The 21,913-nt window shown below is 48.8% G+C and overlaps 1 protein-coding gene across 11 annotated transcripts in view; it reads right to left on the reverse strand.

Moving 5' to 3' along the window:
* The window catches only part of HOMER2 (homer scaffold protein 2), a 91,428-nt gene that overhangs the window by 61,038 nt on the left and 8,477 nt on the right, over window positions 1–21,913 (reverse strand). For 2 of the 11 annotated variants that reach the window (XM_074318340.1, XM_019743440.2), the window contains exon 1: window positions 6,881–7,095. The exons of 6 other annotated variants lie outside the window; for them this stretch is intronic. In XM_074318340.1, the coding sequence (XP_074174441.1) occupies window positions 6,881–6,885 (5 nt within the window). In that variant the 5' untranslated portion in view covers window positions 6,886–7,095. Of the gene's footprint in view, window positions 1–6,880; window positions 7,096–21,913 lie in introns of those variants that run through there. 3 more of the 11 variants (XM_074318341.1, XM_019743441.2, XM_074318342.1) reach the window with 2 other exon arrangements.

Genomic DNA, 21,913 nt, shown 5'->3' on the forward strand with positions numbered 1-21,913 from the left:
ATTTAGCTGGGAGTTTTGGTTCCTTAATGCACGGTTCCCAGGCTGTTTTGGCTGGTGGCAATGCCTTATCCTAAGCTTTTCTGCAGAGAGGAGGGGACCCCGTGGTCCCCAAGTCCTCCGAAGAATAATAATAAGACTATCAACCAGGCTTGTGAATAAAAATGCTTTTTTAAAAAATGTCTCTAGTCGTTGACAAATGTCTACATGTGTTGCCACGAGCATATATTTATTCTAAGAAGCTAATTTGAAATATAATTTGAATAAAAGCTACCAGAACGATACCATATGACTAACAGCCCCCGGTGGCAGACGTACAGGAGACTTCATCATACATTTAGCAGAGGCTTCCAACCTGACGCTCAACCCACACGGAGCGCAGCCCGCGAGGAAGCTGGCTGCTGCCACCAGCGCTCACCTCCCAACCTATAAGGACGACTCAGGGGCAGCCTGTGAGCACAACACCTGGACATGTACACACATAGCAAGCTGTGCTTAGAGACCAGTTAATTGAAACCAACGCAAATTAGGAGCGTTGGGCCCCCATTCCTCACCTTGCTTCGCTTTGCTCAATTTATTTACATTGGGGGGGGGCGGAAAGAACAAAGTCTACCTAACTCTCAAGATCTATCAGGTCAAGACTTGCTACACCTGAGATTTCTAATATTCTGGAAAATGCTTTCTCTCTATTGCAAATCTCTTTCTGGACTGCTATTCATGTTACTTGTGACCAAGGTGAAAGAAATCTTTCTTTTCGAATGGAAAAGGAGATCCTATGCCCACTTCATGTACCACAGGTGCTGGGTGCTGATGCTGGCTGAGGTGACATGGCACAGGATTTATCCAGGTTTTTTTTTCTTTTTTTTTAAATTGCCTTACAACTAAAGCAGGGACTACGAAGTCCTTCTTGGACAGATGTCCCTGCCAATAGTCTCAGGAAAGGAATTCTCCGTAGGAGGGGGTGTGATGGCCACCAAAGGGCACTTGCATTAGAAGGGGCATTCGGGGGTGGGCACGGTTTTGCCAGCAGAGAACCTTCTCATCCAGGTCTTAAAGCAGAATCTCTCTGCCCCGATATTTCCACACAAGCAGAAACAATCTGAGCATCTGGGCCCAGTCCACCAAACACCCTTAGCGACAACGACGAAACCTTGAAGTTCTCACCAATATTCACTAAGGAGCGGTGACTCACCCAAAATAACAGTGTCACCGCAAATTACCCAACGTTCACTGTGATCCTGCTCTCCTCCACTGTTTCTTTCCTTGGGTAATTCATTTAAAGCAAACAATTGCTTTGAACGGATTGTCAAAATGTCTTGTTCACTTTTTAAAAATATACCCTGCCTTGTTCTAGAAAGGATTTAAGCAGATTCACAAAGATATATAAAATTCAGCAAAATGACAAATTAGTGGTAGGTGTGGATTTAAATGATGATGTGTATTTATAGTTATTGGCATGGAAAGATGTCCATTCAAGGTATTTTAAGTTTAAAAACTTATGTTACAAAACAGATGTATGATATCATTGCATTTTGTTAAAAATGTATTCGCTCTAGGTAGACATCTCTGTAGACACAGGGACAAATACACAGGAAAAAGTCTGCAAAGACACATCTAATTGCTGATGGAGGCTAGCCTGCAGTGTGGGATGCCAAGTCATTTTCACTCTCTTCTTTATACTGTTATTTTTAGGATGAACATGTAATATTTTTATAATTAGAAAAAAAGCAACACTATTTTCATTTTACTGGAAAAAAAAAAAAAAAAAATGGACAGCCGGATGGCTCAGTTGGTTGGAGTGTGAGCTCTTAACAACAAGGTTGCCGGTTCAATTCCTACATGGGATTGTGGGCTGTGCCCCCTGCAAATAAAGACTGAAAATGGCGACTGGACTTGGAGCTGAGCTGCACCCACCACAACTAGATTGAAGGACAACAACTTGGAGCTGATGGGTCCTGGAGAAACACACTGTTCCCCAATAAAATTTAAAAAAAAGAAAAAGAGGTGGTAGGTAAGAAAGAGTGACGGCAAACAGGGTGGGGCCACAAATCTGAACGAGGAATGGAGAGGATGGACGAGGTCTGCTAAATTTGCTAAAGGTGACCACACATTTGACTCTTAAGTTCCCCAGGAGCCATTCTAGAAAAGAAACCTAGTAATTTATACAATTACCATTAGCCAAAGTCCATTAGACAATGCAAACAACCCCTCTGCTCTGGGTCCTCCTTTAGGGGATTGTGTACAAACATCAAATGTGCCCTTGGCTTCAGCCTAAAACCCCTAAGCCCAGGAGTGTCAGAGCAGTTTCCAACAAAAATGATGGCATCTCCCCAAAAGTCAATTCACATAGAGTATTCATTCATTCATTGCTATCACTCATTCATTCAATACGTACGAATCTGTTTAGCGCCCACCCCGTTCCAAATACTGTGTGTTTTTCTAACTCTGACACTAAATCTAAATAATGGTGATCCTAAATGCTAACAGCCTCCCAGCACCTCCCCATGTGTACTGGTCCCCAAATAGCCGGGTGTCACGTCTGACACCCTACGGATTATAACACTCTGCTTAAACTCACATGCAAGGCTGGTACCTGTACAGGTGGCTTATCTCCCCTTCTAAACTATAAACGCCACACGGGCAGGAACTGACTAGAAGCTCTGTTCATTCTGGATGCCCAACAGACTCTCCAACTGCCTTACAGATGAAGAGAAGGCATGAACCTTAGAAAGGTTGAAGGCAAGGAGAAGACAAGTTCCCTCCACATATCTGAGAGACTGCTGTATCTGTTTTAGCCAACAATCCCCAAAGAAAAGGCCATAATTTGTAGGAACTACATAGTTTGGTGTGATTCAGGAGGAATGGAAAATTAGAGGAGAAGGAATGAACATCAAAAGAAAGTTAATCGGTATAGATTACCGCAAGACGGCCTGAGGTGTTAGATAACCAAGATTGTGGCCTCCGTACACTGCAACGTAATCTTGGCTGAACAAAATAAATGAGTGTAAACTGAAGCCAAACACACATACAGGAGATCTCGTTTGTAAACACGGACCAAATCCGCTAAAAGTCACAACAGCGGGCGAGACGGCTTTTCTGCTAGCCTTTTGCAGGCAGGTAAAAAGATCATTTACAACCCCAACATTCAGATGACAGCCAATGCCCGAAAATTAACCCAAGTCACAATAAAGGCTAAATGACTTGCTTTAGCATGAAAAGAAAACTACATCCAAACGAGATTTCTTTCTCCCTTGGCCCTTGCAACTCTCAAGTAAGCAAGCTATATAAAAGGTAATCCAGAACGTATCACAACTTCCAGGCCAGCCTCCAAGCTGGACTTCCAGGCCAGCACATTCAAGCATTAACTCAATCAAAACATATTTAGGGGGGGTCTGGGAGGTGTCAAGACACTGCTAGGTGTTGGGATACGCTGATGAAAAAGGTAAGACCCTATCCTTGCCAGATGCTATCGGGGAAGAGATTATAAATAACTAAACAAGGCCTAGATGATTGCAGGTGTGCTGTGGAAACAAAGGTGGGGCTGTGTTAGTGAGGAATGGGGGTGCTCGGGAAAGACTCTGGGCAGGTGACCCCGATGTTGAAATCTGAAGGATGAATAGGAAGAAGGCATTTGCAGAGCCAGGGCCGAGCACTCCAGGCAGAGGGCACAAGCTCAAAGACCCCAAGGCAGGGCAGGAAAAGGAAAGGAGGACGTCACAGCCATGAAGGTCAGGCAGAGTGGCCGGCAAGGCTGGAGAAAAGCACAGGCCAATCCCTTGAAGACTGAAGGGTATGTAGGGAAGAGAGTGATGTGATGGGATTTGCGATTGTAAAAGTCAGTCACCTGGAGTCCAATGTGGAAAATGGACTGGAGACACCTCCGAGTTGAAGCTGGGGGCCCGCGAGGAAGTTAGCCCAGGAAGAAGGCAACAGTGGCCAAGTATAGACCGGAGCTAGGATTATGGTCAGAGGTGAATGCACTCCAGGCGTACCCTGGAGCAGACCCTTGAAATGAGGGAGAGAAGAATCTAGGATGACTCTTAGCAAGCAGATGGATGACGAGGCCACTGACTGGAATGGGGAGGATGGAGGGAAGGAAACAAGTGGAAGGAATATCAGGAGCTCCGTGCACGGCTAAGAGTCAGAAGCCCAGGGGCAAACACGGGACTCACCAGCAGCATACAGCTGGCATTTAAAGCCATTGGGGTAGGAGTGGGATAACATGACGTAGGAAGAGAGCGTTGCCAGCGGAAAGGAAGCAGCAGCAGTCCCTAAGCAACCCTGTCATTCAGAGGTCAGGCAGAGGAGCAACCAGCAGGGAGACGGAAAGGACCCATCAGGAAGGTCAGAGGCAAACCAGGAGAGAGTGGTGCCAAGAAGCTGGGAGGGGAGTTGTTTCAAGGAGGAGGGCATGGCCATTGGTTGAGGGACACAGCTGAGGTAGAGTAAGACAAGGACCGAGTCTGGCAACGTGCAGGTCATCAGGGACCCTGGCAGGTTTGGTGGAGAGGTGGGAGCAGAAACCAGGGTGCAGAATGAAGGGGGTGAGCAAATAATGGGTGAAGAACTGAAGCATATTATATACTGATGGGGAAAAGCCTGGGGAGAGAGGGAGGTGAAAGAATGAGAAATGTTTCCTGACGAGGTGAGAGTAGATGAGATGGACGGTCCCCAGGAGGGGTCAGCCTCTGGCAGGACGAGAGGAGGAACTGGCCATCCCATGAAACAGGCGGGAAGGAAAACCAAGGGCAGCGCACAAGGGACTGCAGTGGGGGAGCTGGAGCTGTCCTTGGTCTTGGCTTCCCTTTTGTCGAGAAGGGAGGCAGGTGTGTCGTGGGGAGGAACGGGAGCTCTGAGGAGGGGAGAAGGTATGAAATTGCTGCCTCGGGGAGAACACAACTTACTGGGGAAACCACACACAGTGCAACACACTTCCCAGAAAAGAAGCTGGACACTGCAGTGAACATCTGAATGAGGGAAAGCATCTTAAATGGGGAGAGGCAAACTCAGGTTTCTTTTTTTCTTAAATCCCGGTTATGTCTACACAGTAGAACCATGACAAGGCTGCAGGACCACAGTGAAGTTTCCCACTGGCTGTCTTCCTCAACTCTAGGAAAAGATGACATTGGTTCTATTTGCGGTTAAAATGGCTCCCTCCACCTGCCTCTGTCTGAACTGCTTACCCAGCCTTAGCTCCATCTCAATTTACAACCAGGGCTTGTACATGCCCATAAATTATAGAAGTGGATCTATTAAAAATGACAGAAGTAGGTAGGAGTTACAAGCCAGCCCGTACCTATGAGAAGTGAGTAATAGACATTTACGGATGATGTTAAAATTACATGAGAGACATATTCCATTTTAAACAAAATCCCCAAGCTACTCTCCACACTCTCCACAAAAATTATTTTCTGACGTTTTCTTTAAGCTTTTATGAGTAAATATTTTCATTTGATCTCAACCACAGTCGGAATTTCAATATTTGTTTTTGATCATGCAAGTGTGTTGGGTTGGTTTTCTGTTGGCTGTGGAGGAGGGGACAGAGCATTAAAATGACCAGATCCCTTTATCTTCCATCTTAAGACCTATGTTTGCCAACTCCTCCCCACACATTTTTTTTTAAAGTATGAAACCTGAGAGCCGCAAAGGTTCCCACTGCTCGAAGAGGAGCCCTTTCACAGTCCATTAAGGGTCACTGGAAATGTTAGAAAGTCGGCTTCCCAGGCAGGGTGCCTCTGGGAAACTCTCCCCCGGTTTCTGTCCGTGTGTGAAATCTCCTGGATCAGCACCAGAGTCTTAAGCAAACCTCTTGGTTCCCCTGTCCCCATCCTGCTCGTGTTGACCCAGAGCCCTCCTGCGTTCCCCTGCTCAGAATTCCTCCTGGCGCGCCTCCGGTACCTCTAGGCGTTTTGCAGACCCCGCAGATGAAGTTCACCAGGTAAAATGACTCCAGAAACTCATGTGGAGGAAGGCGCTACACCAGGGCCATCTCACGTCTTCCCACTCCCCACCCATTCCCACGCAGGAAGGCAACATCTCCAGACCCACAGAGCAGAGGAGGGCTGTAGGAAAGATGCTAAACTAAGCTCGGCAGCTCTGGTTCACTGGCAACCTCCCCCTCCCGTCCGGCTGTGGCTTCCCCGGTGGCTTCCACACAGTGTCCCTCTCTGAACGCTCACCGGACGCCCAACCTGGGGGAAGTCACACAGCCACTCAGGTTCCTCATCTGTGAAATGGGCATAATAACCATTCCCGGAATCCCGACGGCACATCCTGGAGGAGCACGCACCTCGGGAGCCAGTGTAAGGAGTTGACTGTGTTATTACAAGCACAGTGGCTCCCTGACTCACAGTGCCTGCGGCTCAGAGACGCCAGGAGAAATCAATCCCGCTTTCTGAATTACTTTATGCACTGAGAAGCATTAGTCACTTCGACAGAGTATTTCAACTTCTCTCCTGAGCCGATACTTGGTTATTTCAAAAGACAGAAGCCTTACCTGCCACCATGCTCAGCCATCTCACAGCAGACTCAAAGTCCACTCTCTCTATGCTGGGGAGTTATTAATTTCCTTTCCAGGAAAACTTGGGTTTCCGTTGGGTTTGTAATAAACCCAAGCTTTGAGAAGGACAAACTGCTTCCTACACTCAGACACAGGCCCTGGAGTTGACCGACCATGCCCGGGAGCGAAGGGACCGCAGCACGACCGAGGCACCGAGGCACCGCGGCCGGGCAAGCGCCTGAACCCGCGCGGTGCCCGCACCCGGGGAGCTCGGAAGGAAGGTCCGCGGGCGCAGCACGCTCGCTCCAGGTTCTGGGCGCCGGGGCTCCGAGCCGGGACGCGGGTAGCGGCCCCGCCGCCCTCCGGCGCTGCGGACTCACTCACCCCATCTCCAGCGCTCTCCTGCGGCCGCTCCGACGGGGCCTCTCGCGCTCGCTGTCCGCCGGCTCGGCAGCTGCTCCCCGCGCGGCACATGCGGAGGCCCGTGCGCGCCCGGTTCAGCCCCGGCGCCGCTCCATTCCGCGGGCTGTGCTGTTGCTGCCGCCGCCGCCAGGCGCGGGCGGGCGGGGGTTGGGCCTCCGGGGGCTGGGCAGCCACGCTGAGGCGGTGCCCGCCCCGCCCCGCTCCCCACCCCGCTCCTTACGTAACCCAGTGGCCCCGGGGCGCTCTACCCAGACTGGGGGCGGGAGCTGGCGCAGGGCGTGGGGGGAAGCCGCTGCGGCTCGGTGGTCGCTGGCCTCCCCGGCAGCCGCCTTCCCTTTGCGATCCCGCGTCAGCGCGCCCCCGCCGCAGGCCCATCTGGGGGCTCCGGGAAGCGCCGCGAGCCAGCACCCTGCCTGCTGGACTCAGTCCCACTCGCAGCTGGAGGGGGCTCTGGGGCTCCCCTGACTTTGCAGGTGAGGCCCCGAAGTCCCCTGAGGGGAAGTGATTTGCCCAAGGTCACACATTCAGATCGGAGCTCGGATCTTCAGAATCTGCGATGGGCAGGGCCACGCCCATCCTGGAAGCCCACCTTCACCTTGCTCTGCCAGGCTGGGTGGCTCAGGGGACGTGCCACCATGAAATTCCAGAAGCCCACGTGTCAAGGAGGATCCTGACCCGCAGCAGGTGTTCTGGGCTCTTCCCTGGGTAAATATGGGGTTGGGGGCGCCCAACTAGAGGCTAACGGCTTTTGAGGAGGCTTGATAAAGCTCTTCTTCCTCTTAGAGCAAGGGAAACAGATGGCACAAGTGGAACTTAAAGCAGAGCAGTCTCTTGATCCCCTTCCACACATCAGGTCCTGTGTCCCTACAAAAGGCTGGCACTGGGACCTACTGACGTTGGTCCCCTCCCTGGGCCTTCCACAGGATCTGCTGCCGCTGAGAACATGCTGCCCACATGAGCCTGGCATCTCAGGACAGTAAAAAGTCAAGGACAAGCATACGGAGCAGGGCCACCAACCCTACCCCACCCTTCTCTCTCCCGACCACAACTTTACCTGCTAACCCCAAAATCTTCTGGGGGGGGTGGAGGCACCAACAATTGGTCAGGAACTTTCACAATTACATATGTAATCATGTCACTCTTCTCAAAATCCTCCAGTGGCTTCCTTCCCACTGTCCTTGGGATAAAGACTGACACACTGAACATGTGTTCAAGGCCCTGTCCATGGAGCTTCCATTGCCCTCTCCAGCCTTTGCTCCTCTCAATCTCCCCCTTGCTTTCTGCACTCTAGCCACTGACCAGACTCCTTTCAGCCCCAGGACCTTTGCATATGCTATTCTCAAAGTCTGGGAAAATTTTCTCCGCTCCTGTCTCTGACACCCCAACCCCTTGCCTAGTCAAATTCCTACTCATTTTACAGATCTCAGTTGAACGGTCACTTCCTTGTGGAACCTTCACCTAATGCCCCAGATAAGACTGTGAACTCCTATACGTTTTCTTCGTTGCACTTACTGTTTTGTTATATTTGCACAATTATTAGTTTACTATCTGTCTCCCAGGCAAACTCTATGAAACTGCATCTTTTTGCTCATCATTGTATCTCCAGTGCCTAGAACTCTGCCTGAAAAGTCCTCCATAAATATTTGTTGAATGAATGAATTAGCCAATAGGCCAGGCCACAGACACACAGAATTGACCAGGGTCTATAAGCTCAATTTTAGAGCCAGGGCAGGATAAGCACTTAGTCCTGGATAAAACTTATCTAACAAGTGGAATTCCAAAGACCAGAGCTGGGGCTGGGGCTGAGAGGTGGTTTCCTGGCAGTGTCAAAGGGAGAGGTCATCAGAAGGGGAACCAATACCAGGAGACACTCAGCTGGAGCAGGGGTACCAGAAGACAGATTCAGAGTGCAGTGGGGCCAAGTAGCATCCAAACCCTGAATGGGAGTTTCCCTTGCTCCACTGATGGCAAGGGCACACCCGCGTTACCTCGGGAAGATGCACTGAGGACAAACAGGTGGGGCTGGTGAATCACTGGGGAAAGCAGGGCGATGCTGGAGGGGTGAACCCATGTGAGGTTAAATGCTGTGATTAAAGTGGCTGTCACTCTGGTTGAAGGCTCTCGCTACAGAGTGAGGAGAGGAGAGTTAGACAAGCTTTGGAAATGGATGCCCCCTCTGTCTCCTGCGGGAAATGGCCTCCACTCCTCTCCTGCAACCCCAACTGCAGGCCCAAGAATTTTCCCAGACAGCCAGAGCCTTGTCTAAGCTTCTGAGATGTCCTCACTAGCAGTATTTCATCAACTTGGAATCTTCCTGAGAGAGCGGCCACTTAATTTCTGTCAGTGCCTCCCCTCCATCAAAGCCAACACAGTCCCCCTTTTTCTGGGGAAAATCTCCTATCAACGTGGTCTCCCTGTCCCCAGGTGCCAAAGGAGATGATGGTGAAGTCTCTTCTTTCAAGAGGCCTGAAGTGAAGTGGAGAGAGCTTCTGTGCAGGCTGGAGGCTGAGGCAAGGCCAGGGAGAGCATTTTTAGGCCAAGACTTGAGTGTCCTTTTAGGCTGCACGGAGGAGCCAGGGAGTGGGGACAAGACTGAAGATGTGGGAAAGAAGGAGAGTCCTGGGGAAGTGAAGGAGTGAGCCCTGCAGAGAGGAGGAGGGTCCAGCAGGGAAGGTGAGCGAGGTTGAGGGAACTTGTCTGGTGGACTTTTTCTAAAGGTATCAAGCACACCTTTTGAACGTGCGTGAGCAAGAGGAGGAGGGCAGGGGGAATGGAAGCCAAGTCTGAAACAGCAGCCTTGGGAAAATAAACACTGGTGTTTGGATTGATTCAGAGTCGAGAATGAGCAGGACTGAGAGCCCCCAGAAGTCTGGGCACCCAGACCTGACCAGCACCAGCTCAGGGACTGGGGATGCCTGCTGTTGTGTGTGGGCAGCAGAGCCTTCCAGAATCTGATCGCCAGGCACGGCCCATCGGTCTAAAGAACATTCTGCACTCTAACCGGGGCAGATCAGATAACCAGAAAAGGCTCGCCAGAGAGCTATGTAAGCCTGAGAAACAAAAGAAACGGGGAGCTGCTCCACGTGTGCCCTTCCTGTGTTGCCAACTAATTCTCCCAAACATCCTGGGCAGAAAAGCACTGTGCACCCTCTGTACCCAAAAGGGTGACTTCCACATCTCTGCTTCTCGTCTCTCAAAAGGCAGCTCCTGGAGAAATGGCTGATTTTAGTAGGGGGCAGGGAAAATACAAGAGAAGCCTAGGGCACCTTGTAGCACCAGAAAGTTAGGCAGTACTCAAAAAAAAAAAGGCATGGGGTCATGTCAAACGGACACAGGAGCCAACTGAAAGAGCCCTCAATGGCCAAAGCTGGGAAATGTGAGCAGCAGAATAAATAACACTGTACAGGATTATAATGCAGAATAAAAAATAAATATACATGAGTCCATACTGATATAAAGTACTAAGTGAGTAGAGAAGAGACCAACCTTTCCTACAGAAGAATGCCAAATAATATGTATAAATACTAACCCCTCCAGGAAGTGGAATTTAACAGCCCCGCTCCCCCACCCCCTTGAGAGTAGGCTGGTCTTAGTGTCTTTGTGATTTGCTACTAAAGAATAGAGTACAGAATGGGAAAAACTAACTTTACGTGGAGAAACCCCCTGGCAGACAGCACCCTGACCAAGCGATCAAGGCTAACACCACCAGAGATAAGCCATGTTGATATCACATACCCCTGAAAGGATGCGATAAGATGTGTACTTCACTTGGGTGATATTTTGTTCCCAAACCCATAATCCAAGTCTAATAATGAGAAACACACTGAGGAACATTCTACAAAATACCCGACCAATACTTCTGCAAACTGTCACGGTTCTGGAAAACAAGGAAAGACTGAGAAACGGTCACAGAGCAGAGGACACTAAGGAGATGTGATGATGAATTACACGTGGCACCCCGGATTAGATCCTGGGAGAGAAAGAAGAAACACTGGTGAAATGCAAATCAAGGCTGGAGTTTAGTGCCTTATTATGTGACATGTTCCGTGGTAATGTAAGGTGTTAGAAGGGGAAGTGTGCAAGGGGTATATGAGAATTCTGTATTATCTTTGCAACTTTCCTCTAAGTCTAAAATTGGTCCAAAAGAAAAAGTTTATGCAAAAAGAAAGTATCCTTGGAGTCTCCTGTCCACCAGTCCTCCAGGCAATCTAGGCATTGGCAATGTCATAAAGGTGAGCCTGTGGGACCCAGGACAGGTGACCCCTGGGACTTGAAAACGTTTGCCGAACTCCAAAGCAAGCCATTGAAATCTGTGCTTTTCAATTTTTTTAACTGCCACCCACAGTAAGAAACACATTTTACAGTGCAGCCCAGTTCATACTTCAACTATATCTATAGTTATAGCTGTATAAAATGGAAACAGAAGTTATATATATAAGTGAAGGTTATACAAAACAATTCTCATCCTCTCACCTGCAGAGCATTCTGACATTTTTCACTCTGTTCTATTTTTAAAAGCAGTACTGCTCACAACCCATGAAGTTGATTTCAAAACCTGTGCTCTGTATATTTTGTTTCTTCCAACAGCAAAATGAGGCTCATCATGTACATGTATAGTGTTGTTATTAGTGTGTTCAGGTTGCTGAACTGACGACCAGGGAACATTTTTTTCTTCTGACCATTAGGGTTTTCTTTCAACTGCATATGAAACAAATGTCTTATTAAAGCCATTAATTACATGGGTAACTGTCAGGTATTATGCAGCTAGTCGATTACGCTTGGGAAGACTATATAGTAAGATAGAAAAATATTTATTTTTTTTAATAAACAGTGATCACCTACTATGCATCTGGTACTGTGCTGGGCATTAGGGATAAAGTGCTCAGCAAAAGAAACAGTTCTTCCATGATGGCACTATGAGACGGGGGTGAAAGATACGAATCAAATAATCACACAAACATACAAATCGATCTGTGTCAATAGAAGCGTCCTAATTTAGGTTGGGGGGGGGTCAGCAATGGCCTCTTTGAAGAGGCATCTAAGAAGAGGCCTGAAGAACAAAGAGCATTAGCCAGGGAGAGTGTGGAGGGAAGGGGTCGCAGGCAGAGGAAACTGTGCAAAGGCCTGAGGCGGGAGAGAACTGGGCAGTTCTGGGAACTGGAAGGTTAGTGTGGTTAGAATGCAGTGAGCTTAGCGAGGCATGGGATGAGGTGGGAGAGGTGTGACAGGACGCCAAGGGCTTGGGAATTATCCCGATGCACTGACTGACAGCTTAGGGAATGCCATGACACGGCTTACATTTTTTAAACATCACTGGCTCCTGGAAGGAGAACAGATAAGAAGAAGGAGTAAAAGTATGCAGACAAGTTAAGAGGCAGGAGCCCAGACAAAAGATAAGGGTAGAGATGAAGGGAAGTGGGTTACAGATTAGAGATACACACTGGAGGCAGATTCAGCAGGACTTGGGGATCGACTGATGTGTATTATGATATAAAATTAATCTCAGAAAAACAGTTTTACAGCTGTGCTGTGAGCGTAATTATGTAAAAACTACTAGTATGTATAGACAAAGCCTGGAAGTATAGAAAATGAAGTTTAGCAGAAAGAACATAGGATAAAAACATCAGTACAGGCTATGTCCCAGCTCTGCCACTGACTATCTCTGTGACACCAGGCAAGCGTCTGAACTGCTCTAAGGCTCAGTTCTCTCATCTGTAAAATGGGGCCCCTTGCTGGGCTGTTAGGAAGATTGGGATAAAACATGTGAAGTGCTTAGCTCTATCCCTGGTGTAGGACATTCCCAATACTGTAAGTATTATTACAATCACTGGCCGTAATGGTGGAACTGGGGTGACATTTCTAATCTTTATCGCAACTGAATTACTACTGCTATAATGGTGTTTATATAGTTAACAGTTTAGAGTTTAACAGTGTGGGTTTGAGTATTCTGAAACTGGAGGGAAACAGTACACGTGTTTCCTGCTAAGTAACCCTTTGTTAACCTGTGTCCAAAGCTCTCCACAGCTTCAGGGCACCTGACGGGCGGAGAAGACTAGGAAGCGTCTCTTTAAGATGACACCAAGTCAGTAAGGGACCAGCCCCAGCCCCTTCTGTTTTCCTTTAGCCAAGGACCCACCCTTAGAAAGCTTAGCTATAAATGGTCTCCAATGGTCGCTACCAGCCAGGGCTTTCCTAAGTCTATCTGTCCCAGATGCCTCCAGGGATTCTGCCAGCCTTCATTCATTCATTTAACCTTAACTGAGCACCTATTCGGAGCCAGTCTGTGTCCTCAAACAACCTCACAGGCAAAACATAATGTAACTGGGGTATGAAGAAAATTCCATGAGATACTGACGCTGCCTGGGGAAGACTTCACAAAGGGGTTCTCTCAGGGGGCGTAAAGGACGTACGGGAGAGAAGGCCAATTCTGGCAAATAGACCAGCACTTGCTAAGGTGCAGGGCATTTAAGGGCTTGACTCCAACAGGGAATGACAGGGCATGTCCACGTGGCTGGCCAGCCATGAGAGGAAAGTTGGGACATCATGACAGACCTCGAGGGCACAGTAAGGAGTTTGGACTTGATTCCGAGGGCCACAGGGAGTGAGTGGAAGTTCTGAAGTCGAAAGACGGCACGATCAGACCTTGCCTCTTAGACCTTCAGCAGCAGTAGGGAGAATGGTCGAGAGAGGCCGAGACTGAGGCGGGAGAAGTCGGTTAGGAGGATGTGAGCAGGCTGGGAAGGAGAGGAGGTGATTCATCAGCCTCCTTCATCAGTAAGGGCTGGGAGCCTGAAATAAGACGGGGAGCCAGGCAGCTCCTGCGATGCTGGGGCCCGGGAGGCTTCAGCTGCTGCACTGAGGGCTCAGTCATCCGACAACCCAGCAACCTTAGGAGAGGCTGGACCTCACTGGCTGCCTGCTCGGAGAACTGAAAACTAGAAATGAGCATGTGGGCAGCTCAGCCAGCTGCAACTGCCCCGGGGGCATCCAGGCGACTCCCCACTGCCCTGAACTAGCATGCTGATCACCACCATCACGGCTCCTCTGGGTCGTGACACCAGGTGAGCCTCCTTCAGGAGACAGTGGTGATTGAGGGCAGGATCCCTCCCTGGCTGGGCCTTGCCTTGTTTGGGCTGCATCCTCAGACAAGCTCTCTTCCTGGCTCTAGTCTCTCATTCCTGTCTGGCAAGAAATGAGCAAATCTCCAAATAGTTCAAAGCAAAGTCCCGGAATTGAGCTGCGCTGTGTCTGACTGTCCTGCCTTGGAGCAGGCGTCCATCCCTGAGCCAAGCCCTGTGGCTGGGAGTTGACTGCCCTGGCTGGCTTATTCTGGGTCACAAGTGGCCCTGGAGCGGGGTGTGGAGGCAGCTTCTCACAGAGAGCCATGGACTGGAGCAGAACCCAGAGGAAAATCAAGGATCAGGAAAATCAAAGTACACGGCTATGGGGAGGTGCCCCAAAATAACAGACGCCCACTAGAAGCACATCGTTATATCTTATTCCCAGTGCCTGGAACAGAGTAGACGGATGAATTATCAGATGAAAGATAGTCAAGAACCTACTAGTCATTGCACGTTAAGCTATTTATTCCTGGAGAAGAATCTGAAAGGGCCAGTCTGCCCCTGGAGAGCTGGGAAATGGGCCCAATTCTGAGAACCCCAGGCAGAGAGACTTGCCCAGGGAGCCTTGCCAGCGCCAGGGCCCCACCTCGGCAGAGAATGATTTCACTGGTCTGGGTGATGCCCAGGCGTCAGCAATCCCTTCAACTGCGCAGGTAATTCCCGTGTGTGGCCAAGGTGGAGAACCACTGCTCTAAGCCTCACAGAGCCCAAAGAGAAGCGGACGTCAACTCCAGAGCTGCCCGAGTTTGGGAACTGGTAGGAACAAAAGGGGACAAACCCTAGCTCACTGGCTGGACTTTCTTGAGACTTAGGGCTCTGGAGAGGAACTGAGAGACCCACCTCCTTGTAGGGCTGAGGAGGTGCAGAGGGCAGAAGGAATGAATACTACCGCCGGCTAGCTCTCACGGAGGGACTGGCGTTATATGCATTCACCGCCTCGCCTTGGCAGCAACAGCAGGGCAGACAGGCACCTGTTTGTACCTGGGGAGCAGCTGGGATGGGGCAGGCTCAGACAGGTGAGTTGAGACTCCAGAGCCACGTCTGGGGCAGACTCAACAAGACCAAGGAGTAGTCAGAAGATGGTGGAGTCATGTGTGGCACTGAGGGTTCCAACTGCAGACACAGAGCAGATGGCGATGCCTCTTAAGGATATATGGATCGTGGAGGGAGGGGAGCAGCCGCACATCAGAAAGCAGAGACGACGAGCGCCATCGTGGACGTGCTGAGCTGCAGGAATCGGAGGCGCAAACAAGAGGTGTCCAGAAGGCAGTGAGATGCGGCAAATATGCAGCGTGGAAGGGACACATGGGAGCCGTGAGCAAGACAGTCTCTGCAGCCAGGAAGAGCATGCAGGAGGAGCAGAGGTGGGGCTGAGGAAGGCAAAGATGGGCTCACCCGGGGAGGGAGGACAGGGAGCCTGCGAGGGTGACAGAGTGGCCGTTAGTACCCAGGGGCCACACACTGTGCTGGACATGGATCAACCCCCTCGTGGCTTGTTTAACTGTATCAAACATCGTCTTTTTTAACAAAGGAAATAACCCTTGAACAGAAAACTGAGCGAAACGAAAACAAACAAACAAAAAGCAAATCCCACAAAATAGAAACAAGTGGGTTTTCAATTCCTTTTCAATGTAGCAATATTTACTGAACGCCTACTAAGTGCCAGACGAGCCCCAGATGGCTCGGCTGGCACGGTTAGCTTATCAGACACACAGCCTTCTCTTCCCCAGCGTCATCTGGGAGGCCACGGAGGCTTGGTTCCTAGCATCTCTGCCTCTAGTAAAGTTCAGTTCATCTATTAGTAGTGCTAAGTGAGGTCCCCCTACAAATCTGGGGTCCTCATGGCAGGTACCACCTTTCCCGAAAGCCACCTGCTCACAACCGTTGCCCAGCAGGTTCCTGGCTGTCTGTTCCACAAAGCCCTGGCCTGTTATGCTCCAAGGCCCACTGCCAGCTCTTTCCCAGCTCCCGCACGGGCCGAGATGCACGATCTGGCAGCTGGCCCACCTTTTCTGGCCATTTCTAACCATCTCCAACAGCTCTCCCCTCAGGGCTCCCTAGGAGTCTCCTCTGTAACTGCAGTTATAATACCAGAAGAGTTAGCAGAAAATCACTTCGAATCAAGACAATACCTCTCTACTCACCCAAAGCAAGAGGCCTCACCATCACCACCCACCCAGGGAGACTTCCCTGTCACCATTTTCTTTATGATTCCTCATCCCTCAAACCCCCCAGCAAACCCTTCCACACCCAGGCTGGTTGGTAATGTGAGGGCTGCCTCTTCAGCAGACTCTTCCCTTTAGAAATTTGCTTACGATCTATTGTTCTCTTCCCATGTGCCATTGCTTTCATTTGCATAATTCCCCAATTTATCAACTTTTTACCTCCTTCAAAACCAGCACAAAAGCTGTCTGGGTGTTTGGTTTACTTTACTCAAGTATCCCTTTAAATTCAGGTGTTTCTTTACATTTGCTGGCTTATCACTTTGTAACTGTCTTGCTCAGATGCCTCATGTGTGCACTGTCTCCTGAAAAGTTGGGTTCTTTTCCTAATTGTGGGAAAATATACATACCACAAAATTTACAATTTTAACCATTTTTAAGTGTACAGGTCAGTGGAATTAGGTACATTCACACTGGAGTGCAGCCATCACCACTATTCTTCTCCAGAATGGTTTTGTTATCCCAAATCCGAACAAGTTATTCAACGCCCAGAAAGTAGGCCCATCTCAATTTACTTTTTATTCCTTATTCTCTGGATAGTATGTGCTTTATAGTCTTGGCTGATTCGAGCAGATAAGAAGTTTAACATAAAAGGTACCTAAGAGGCACCCACCTGCCTTATTACAAGAGGGGGGAAGGCTGACCCAAGAAAAGGGAGAAAACACACACAGGATTATTCTAACTGGGGTTCAACACCCGGCTATGGCCTGGCCTTGGCCGGTGGGGCTAGGTGTCCAGAGCCTTGAAGGAGAAAAGGATGAGGAGGGTGACATCCTCCTCCCTTCTGAGACAACATGAGACCCTTCCAGAGCCCAAGTCGGGCCCAAAACACAAACTGACAGGAAACCAAAGCACTTGGAGGAAGGGACTGAGCGCATTCCTCCTGAGTAAGCTCCCACGGACAGCTACAGCCGTGTCTCCCCAAACTGGCGTCATCGCAGAGCTCGTGGGGCACTTACACACAGGCCACTTCAGTCCTGGGATGCTTACGAAAGGCACACTGAGCACGAACTGGGCTGTTCCATCAGCAAGGTGGGGCCAATCCAGACACTTGGTCGGGGCTGTGCAGGGAAAGCTCCCCACCAGACGGAGTTCATGCTCCCAGGAGCTGGTGAGACCCCTGGGCTGTGCTCCCTGGGCCTGCACACAGGGTTATATACAGCCTCTGACTTCTGCACCTACTGCCCGAGGCCTTGGGTGATCCCACGTTTTGGCAGCCCTGACCCCTGGCGTAGCTCCCCACAGTTGAGGGCCGACAATGAGATGTAGTCCTAATTTAGAACAAAAGCGCTAGGTATTCCTCAGCCAGGTATTAATTAGGGAATGACCACAGACAACTGGCGACATCATTTTCTTCCTTTAGATCCAGCTGGGTCATTGTATGGAAACAAGTTGGGAAACTTCTATCTACAAAATCTGAGGTCAGTGTTTACACAGGGAGACACTGGATACCAACTCTGCCAGGGGAGCTGAAATTTCACCTGGGGGCCCTTTGATATAAGCCAGCTGAGAGGAGCTCTTTCACGTTCGGGTTGCTCCAGCGCCCCGACCATAACACGACCACTCCCTCCCAACAGCCATCCAGGGTACAATGGACCAGAGCAGGTTATGGAAAACAGGCTAGACATTCAGGGCCTTCCTTTCAATAAATGCAGTAAGGCTTTGTATTAATTAAAATGCAACTTCTGAAACAGATCCTTATATATCTTTACTCCAGAAAGTTTACATAAAGCAGCATTTCCAGGGGTAACAACAGGTATTATGTAGCAGAGAAAGGTTCCATGCTTCATAGATTTGGTAAATATTGCGCTAAACTAAGTGAAATATTTACTTTTTTTTTTTAAGGAACCTCTAACATGTCAGTGTAGACTTAGGAAACTCCAAGAAGTAAATACTATGTAACATACTTTCTAAATTGAATGAATTGATTAACAATGAAACCTTAAGTAATTTTTCACAGGACACATTTTGGGGACTACTGAATTAAAGGATACTATTACCCAGGCCCAACGTGACCTATCAGAAAGAAGCAGTTGTTCCTTTGCTTGCTCTCAGGTGAATATCGCCTCCCTCTGAGGCACTGTTCTCCGTAACCACAAAAATCACTTCCTAGGAGTAAGCAGGAGGGCACAGCCGGTAAGCGAGCAGGCTGTCTGGATTCCTACCTGGGCTCCCCCACCTATCAGCCTTAGGCATGTCATCTAACTGCCCTGTGCCCCAAGTTCCCCAGTGGGCCTGCTGAGGGTTAGATACAGGCACACACTGAGCCACGATGCATTGCTAGGCAACAGAGGCACTGCCCCTGAGGGAGGTGGGTCCTCCAGCCCACTTCCAGTCATCACTTCACAGGGTACGCGCACTTGGCATTGGGACTACAGCAGAATTGAGGGGCAAAGGAAAGGAGTAAGAATAAACTGTGGAGTGCCATGTGCTGAAGCTCAGAGCATGTGGGGGACGATATGGAGGTACAGTCCAGGGCCAGGGGTCCGCGATAAAGAGGAGAATTCACTGACATGTGGAGAAAAGAGGAAAATGAACGAATCAAGTCAGCCTGTAACAGGACATACAGAAACATGTACTGGGTCAGTAACTGCATTATAAACACAAAGAAGAGTAAAAACACGGAGGAAAGAAAGAAAAGAGTCAAATCTCACAATTTCTCTGGAGACAGTGTTAGCTGGAAGCTGTGAAGCCTTGCTCTCTGACTCTCTGTGGTACCAGTCCGGACAACGTGGAAAAGTTAATTTACCGAGGAGTCCCCAGAGGGAGAAGGAGGGTCATCCAGAACTGTATCACACAGGGATGGGGAAAGTTAGGAAATGATTAACTAAGAGGGAGGAAGCAGAGGTTCCTGCTGGGGAGCTCCAGTGCTAACCTAGCGCCTCTCCAATTAGGAGGTCCGACACCTCACTGGCACCGTATGACTGCCAGCTCCTGCCACACGGCAATGTGGCCACCGCGGGCAAAGCTGTTCCTCAGAAACAGTTTAGGAGACATGTGAGTAGGAAGGGAACTTTAATAGCATCTTGTCCAACTTCAGTCACCTTCAGATAAGAAACTTTTAACTTCTTCAAGATGTATTATGGCTAAGAATGAAATTAGCAGGGCAGTTCTGGGAAAAGTAGTTTGGTTTCTTTAAAACCACAAAGCAACAAGTCAACTCTAAAAAGGATATTATTATGGTAAAAATCACATGACATAAAATTCACCACTTTAACCATTTGAAAGTATACATTATGTGTTAATTATATCTCAATAAACAACAAAATAAAGTGTACAATTCAGTGGCATTTTCTACATTACCACTATCCAGTTCCAGAATATTTTTATCACCCCAAAAGGAAACCCCCACGCCCACTTAAGCAGTCAGCCCCCCATTCCTTCTTTCTAACCTAGCCCCTGGCTATCATTAATCTGCTGATTTGCTTAGTCTGGATATTTCAAATAAATTCAACATTATTTTTAAACTTTAAATTGTATTTATTTTGGGCCAGCCCGGTGGCTCAGGTGGTTAGAGATCCGTGCTCCTAACTCCAAAGGCTGCCGGTTTGATTCCCACATGGGCCAGTGGGCTCTCAACCACAAGGTTGCCAGTTCAATTCCTCAACTCCCGCAAAGGATGGTAGGCTGTGCCCCCTGCAACTAAGATTGAACACGGAACCTTGAGCTGAGCTGCCGCTGAGCTCCCAGATGGCTCAGTTGGTTGGAGTGTGTCCTCTCAACCACAAGGTTGCCGGTTCGACTCCCCCAAGGGATGGTGGGCTGCGCCCCCTGCAACTAGAAAAACGGCAACTGGACCTGGAGCTGAGCTGCGCCCTCCACAAAGATTGAAAGGACAACAACTTGACTTGGAAAAAAGTCTTGGAAGTACACACTGTTCTCCAATGAAGAACTGTTCCCCAATTAAAAAAAAATTTGTATTTATTTTTTATCACTAAAACATTCAACAGGATTTAGAATTCAAAAGGTATACAGGAGTTTTCAGTGACGGGCTTTCCTCCTTCCTCTCATCCCCCGAGATTAAAACTTCCTTTCCCCTTTCTTTACCCAAACGGTAGCATCCCTTACATACTGTTTTGCAGTTGGCCTCTTTTCAATTCCACTCTCTTGGGGCTCGTTCTCTAACAGAACAAAAAGAGCTCCCTCCTTTTTACAGCTGCATAGTATCCCATTAATTCAGACTGCTTCGCACACTGTGTAAGGGCTTTGAGGTTACAGAAATGAATACAGTCGGTCCTTTCCCCAGCCAGGTCAGAGTCGAAAAAGTACTTTCTGTTGATAAGGATGGGGGGGAGACAAACCAGAGGCTTCAGCTCTCTTCATGGCCGGCACTTGGAAGAGAAAAGGGATCTAAACGGAAGGGACCTGAGATGTCTCCAGGGATCAGCAAGGCATCGCCAGGAAAAGTCACAGCAAATGCTGCTCTCTCCCACCTTTCCCGCTAAAAATACCTGATCAAGTCCCTTGTTTCTCTCTCCCTTCTTTCCTGATTATAAAGGAAAGGGACTCTCACTGGGGGGGGAATTTAGATGATGCACCGAGAAGCAGAAATTATCCATAGCTGCTTGTAAGCATTTTTAATAGCTGCTTGAAACTGCATTGCATTGATACACCACAAATTACTAAATTATCTCCCCGTTCACTTCTGCATTCCAGGAACTGAAGCCACAACAGATTGTATTTTAAGAAGACAAGGAAACATCCAAGTGCATACACTAAATGAGACATGTGGGATTCTTTATGTCCAGTGCCTGGCATGCAGTAATTGCTCAATAAATAGTGGTGGTAGCAGTGTTCAAATTTTGACATGGCGGTTTTCACAGGACTATTGCAAAATGTTGGCGTCAGAACCTCTCTATTCGAATCTGCCAAGTTGGAGTGTATTACCTTGGTCTGACGTCCAGTTAGGAAGAAGAGGGGGAACTAACATTTGTTATTCCTTATAATCATAATCTAGGAGGTAGAAAATAATAATCATTATAATCTCATTTTAGAAGTGAGGAAACTGAGCCTCTATCTTGGCTAAAGTCACTCAAGTTGGTCTGCATCTAAGGCCAATGCCCTTCCCACCTAAAAATGCTAGATCTCTGTAGAGTAAAAGCTCCCACCCACCTGTGGGAGGGGGCAGGGTCTTACCTGCCCCCCAGGAAAACAGTCAACCCTCACCAATGTGTAATTAGATATGCTGAAATCCGAAGAGACATGCATGTCCCCAGGTGAGCTGAGATCACAACTCATATTCCAATTATGACAGAGATGATATTACACAGGGGTCTCTGAGGGGACCCGGGACACAGGAAGGACTAAAGAGTCCTGGGATTTGGCCAAAGGGAAATGGAGCAGCTTCGGAGTCTTTCTCTGAAGAGGGTTTAGCAGAACAATGGCCATTCTCCATCCTCCATGTCTAAAACCCAGATTCCTCACAGGGTCTTCCTTCTGGCAATCGTGTGTGTGTGTGTGTGTGTGTGTGTGTGTGTGTGTGTGTGTGTGTACACACTTGTTGGAGATGTGCCACCTTCAGTAAATTTCTCCTGGTTAATGTCACTTTGCTCTGTTTTTTCTTCCTCACTCTGAAGTCTCCGCATACTCAGGTAGTCAGTTGGAATGAGCTTTTCCTTTATTTCATTAGGCTATCATGTACTATTTTCTTA

This window comes from Rhinolophus sinicus, linkage group LG13 (assembly GCF_036562045.2).
Source record: "Rhinolophus sinicus isolate RSC01 linkage group LG13, ASM3656204v1, whole genome shotgun sequence".
NCBI classification, from domain to species: Eukaryota; Metazoa; Chordata; class Mammalia; order Chiroptera; family Rhinolophidae; genus Rhinolophus; species Rhinolophus sinicus.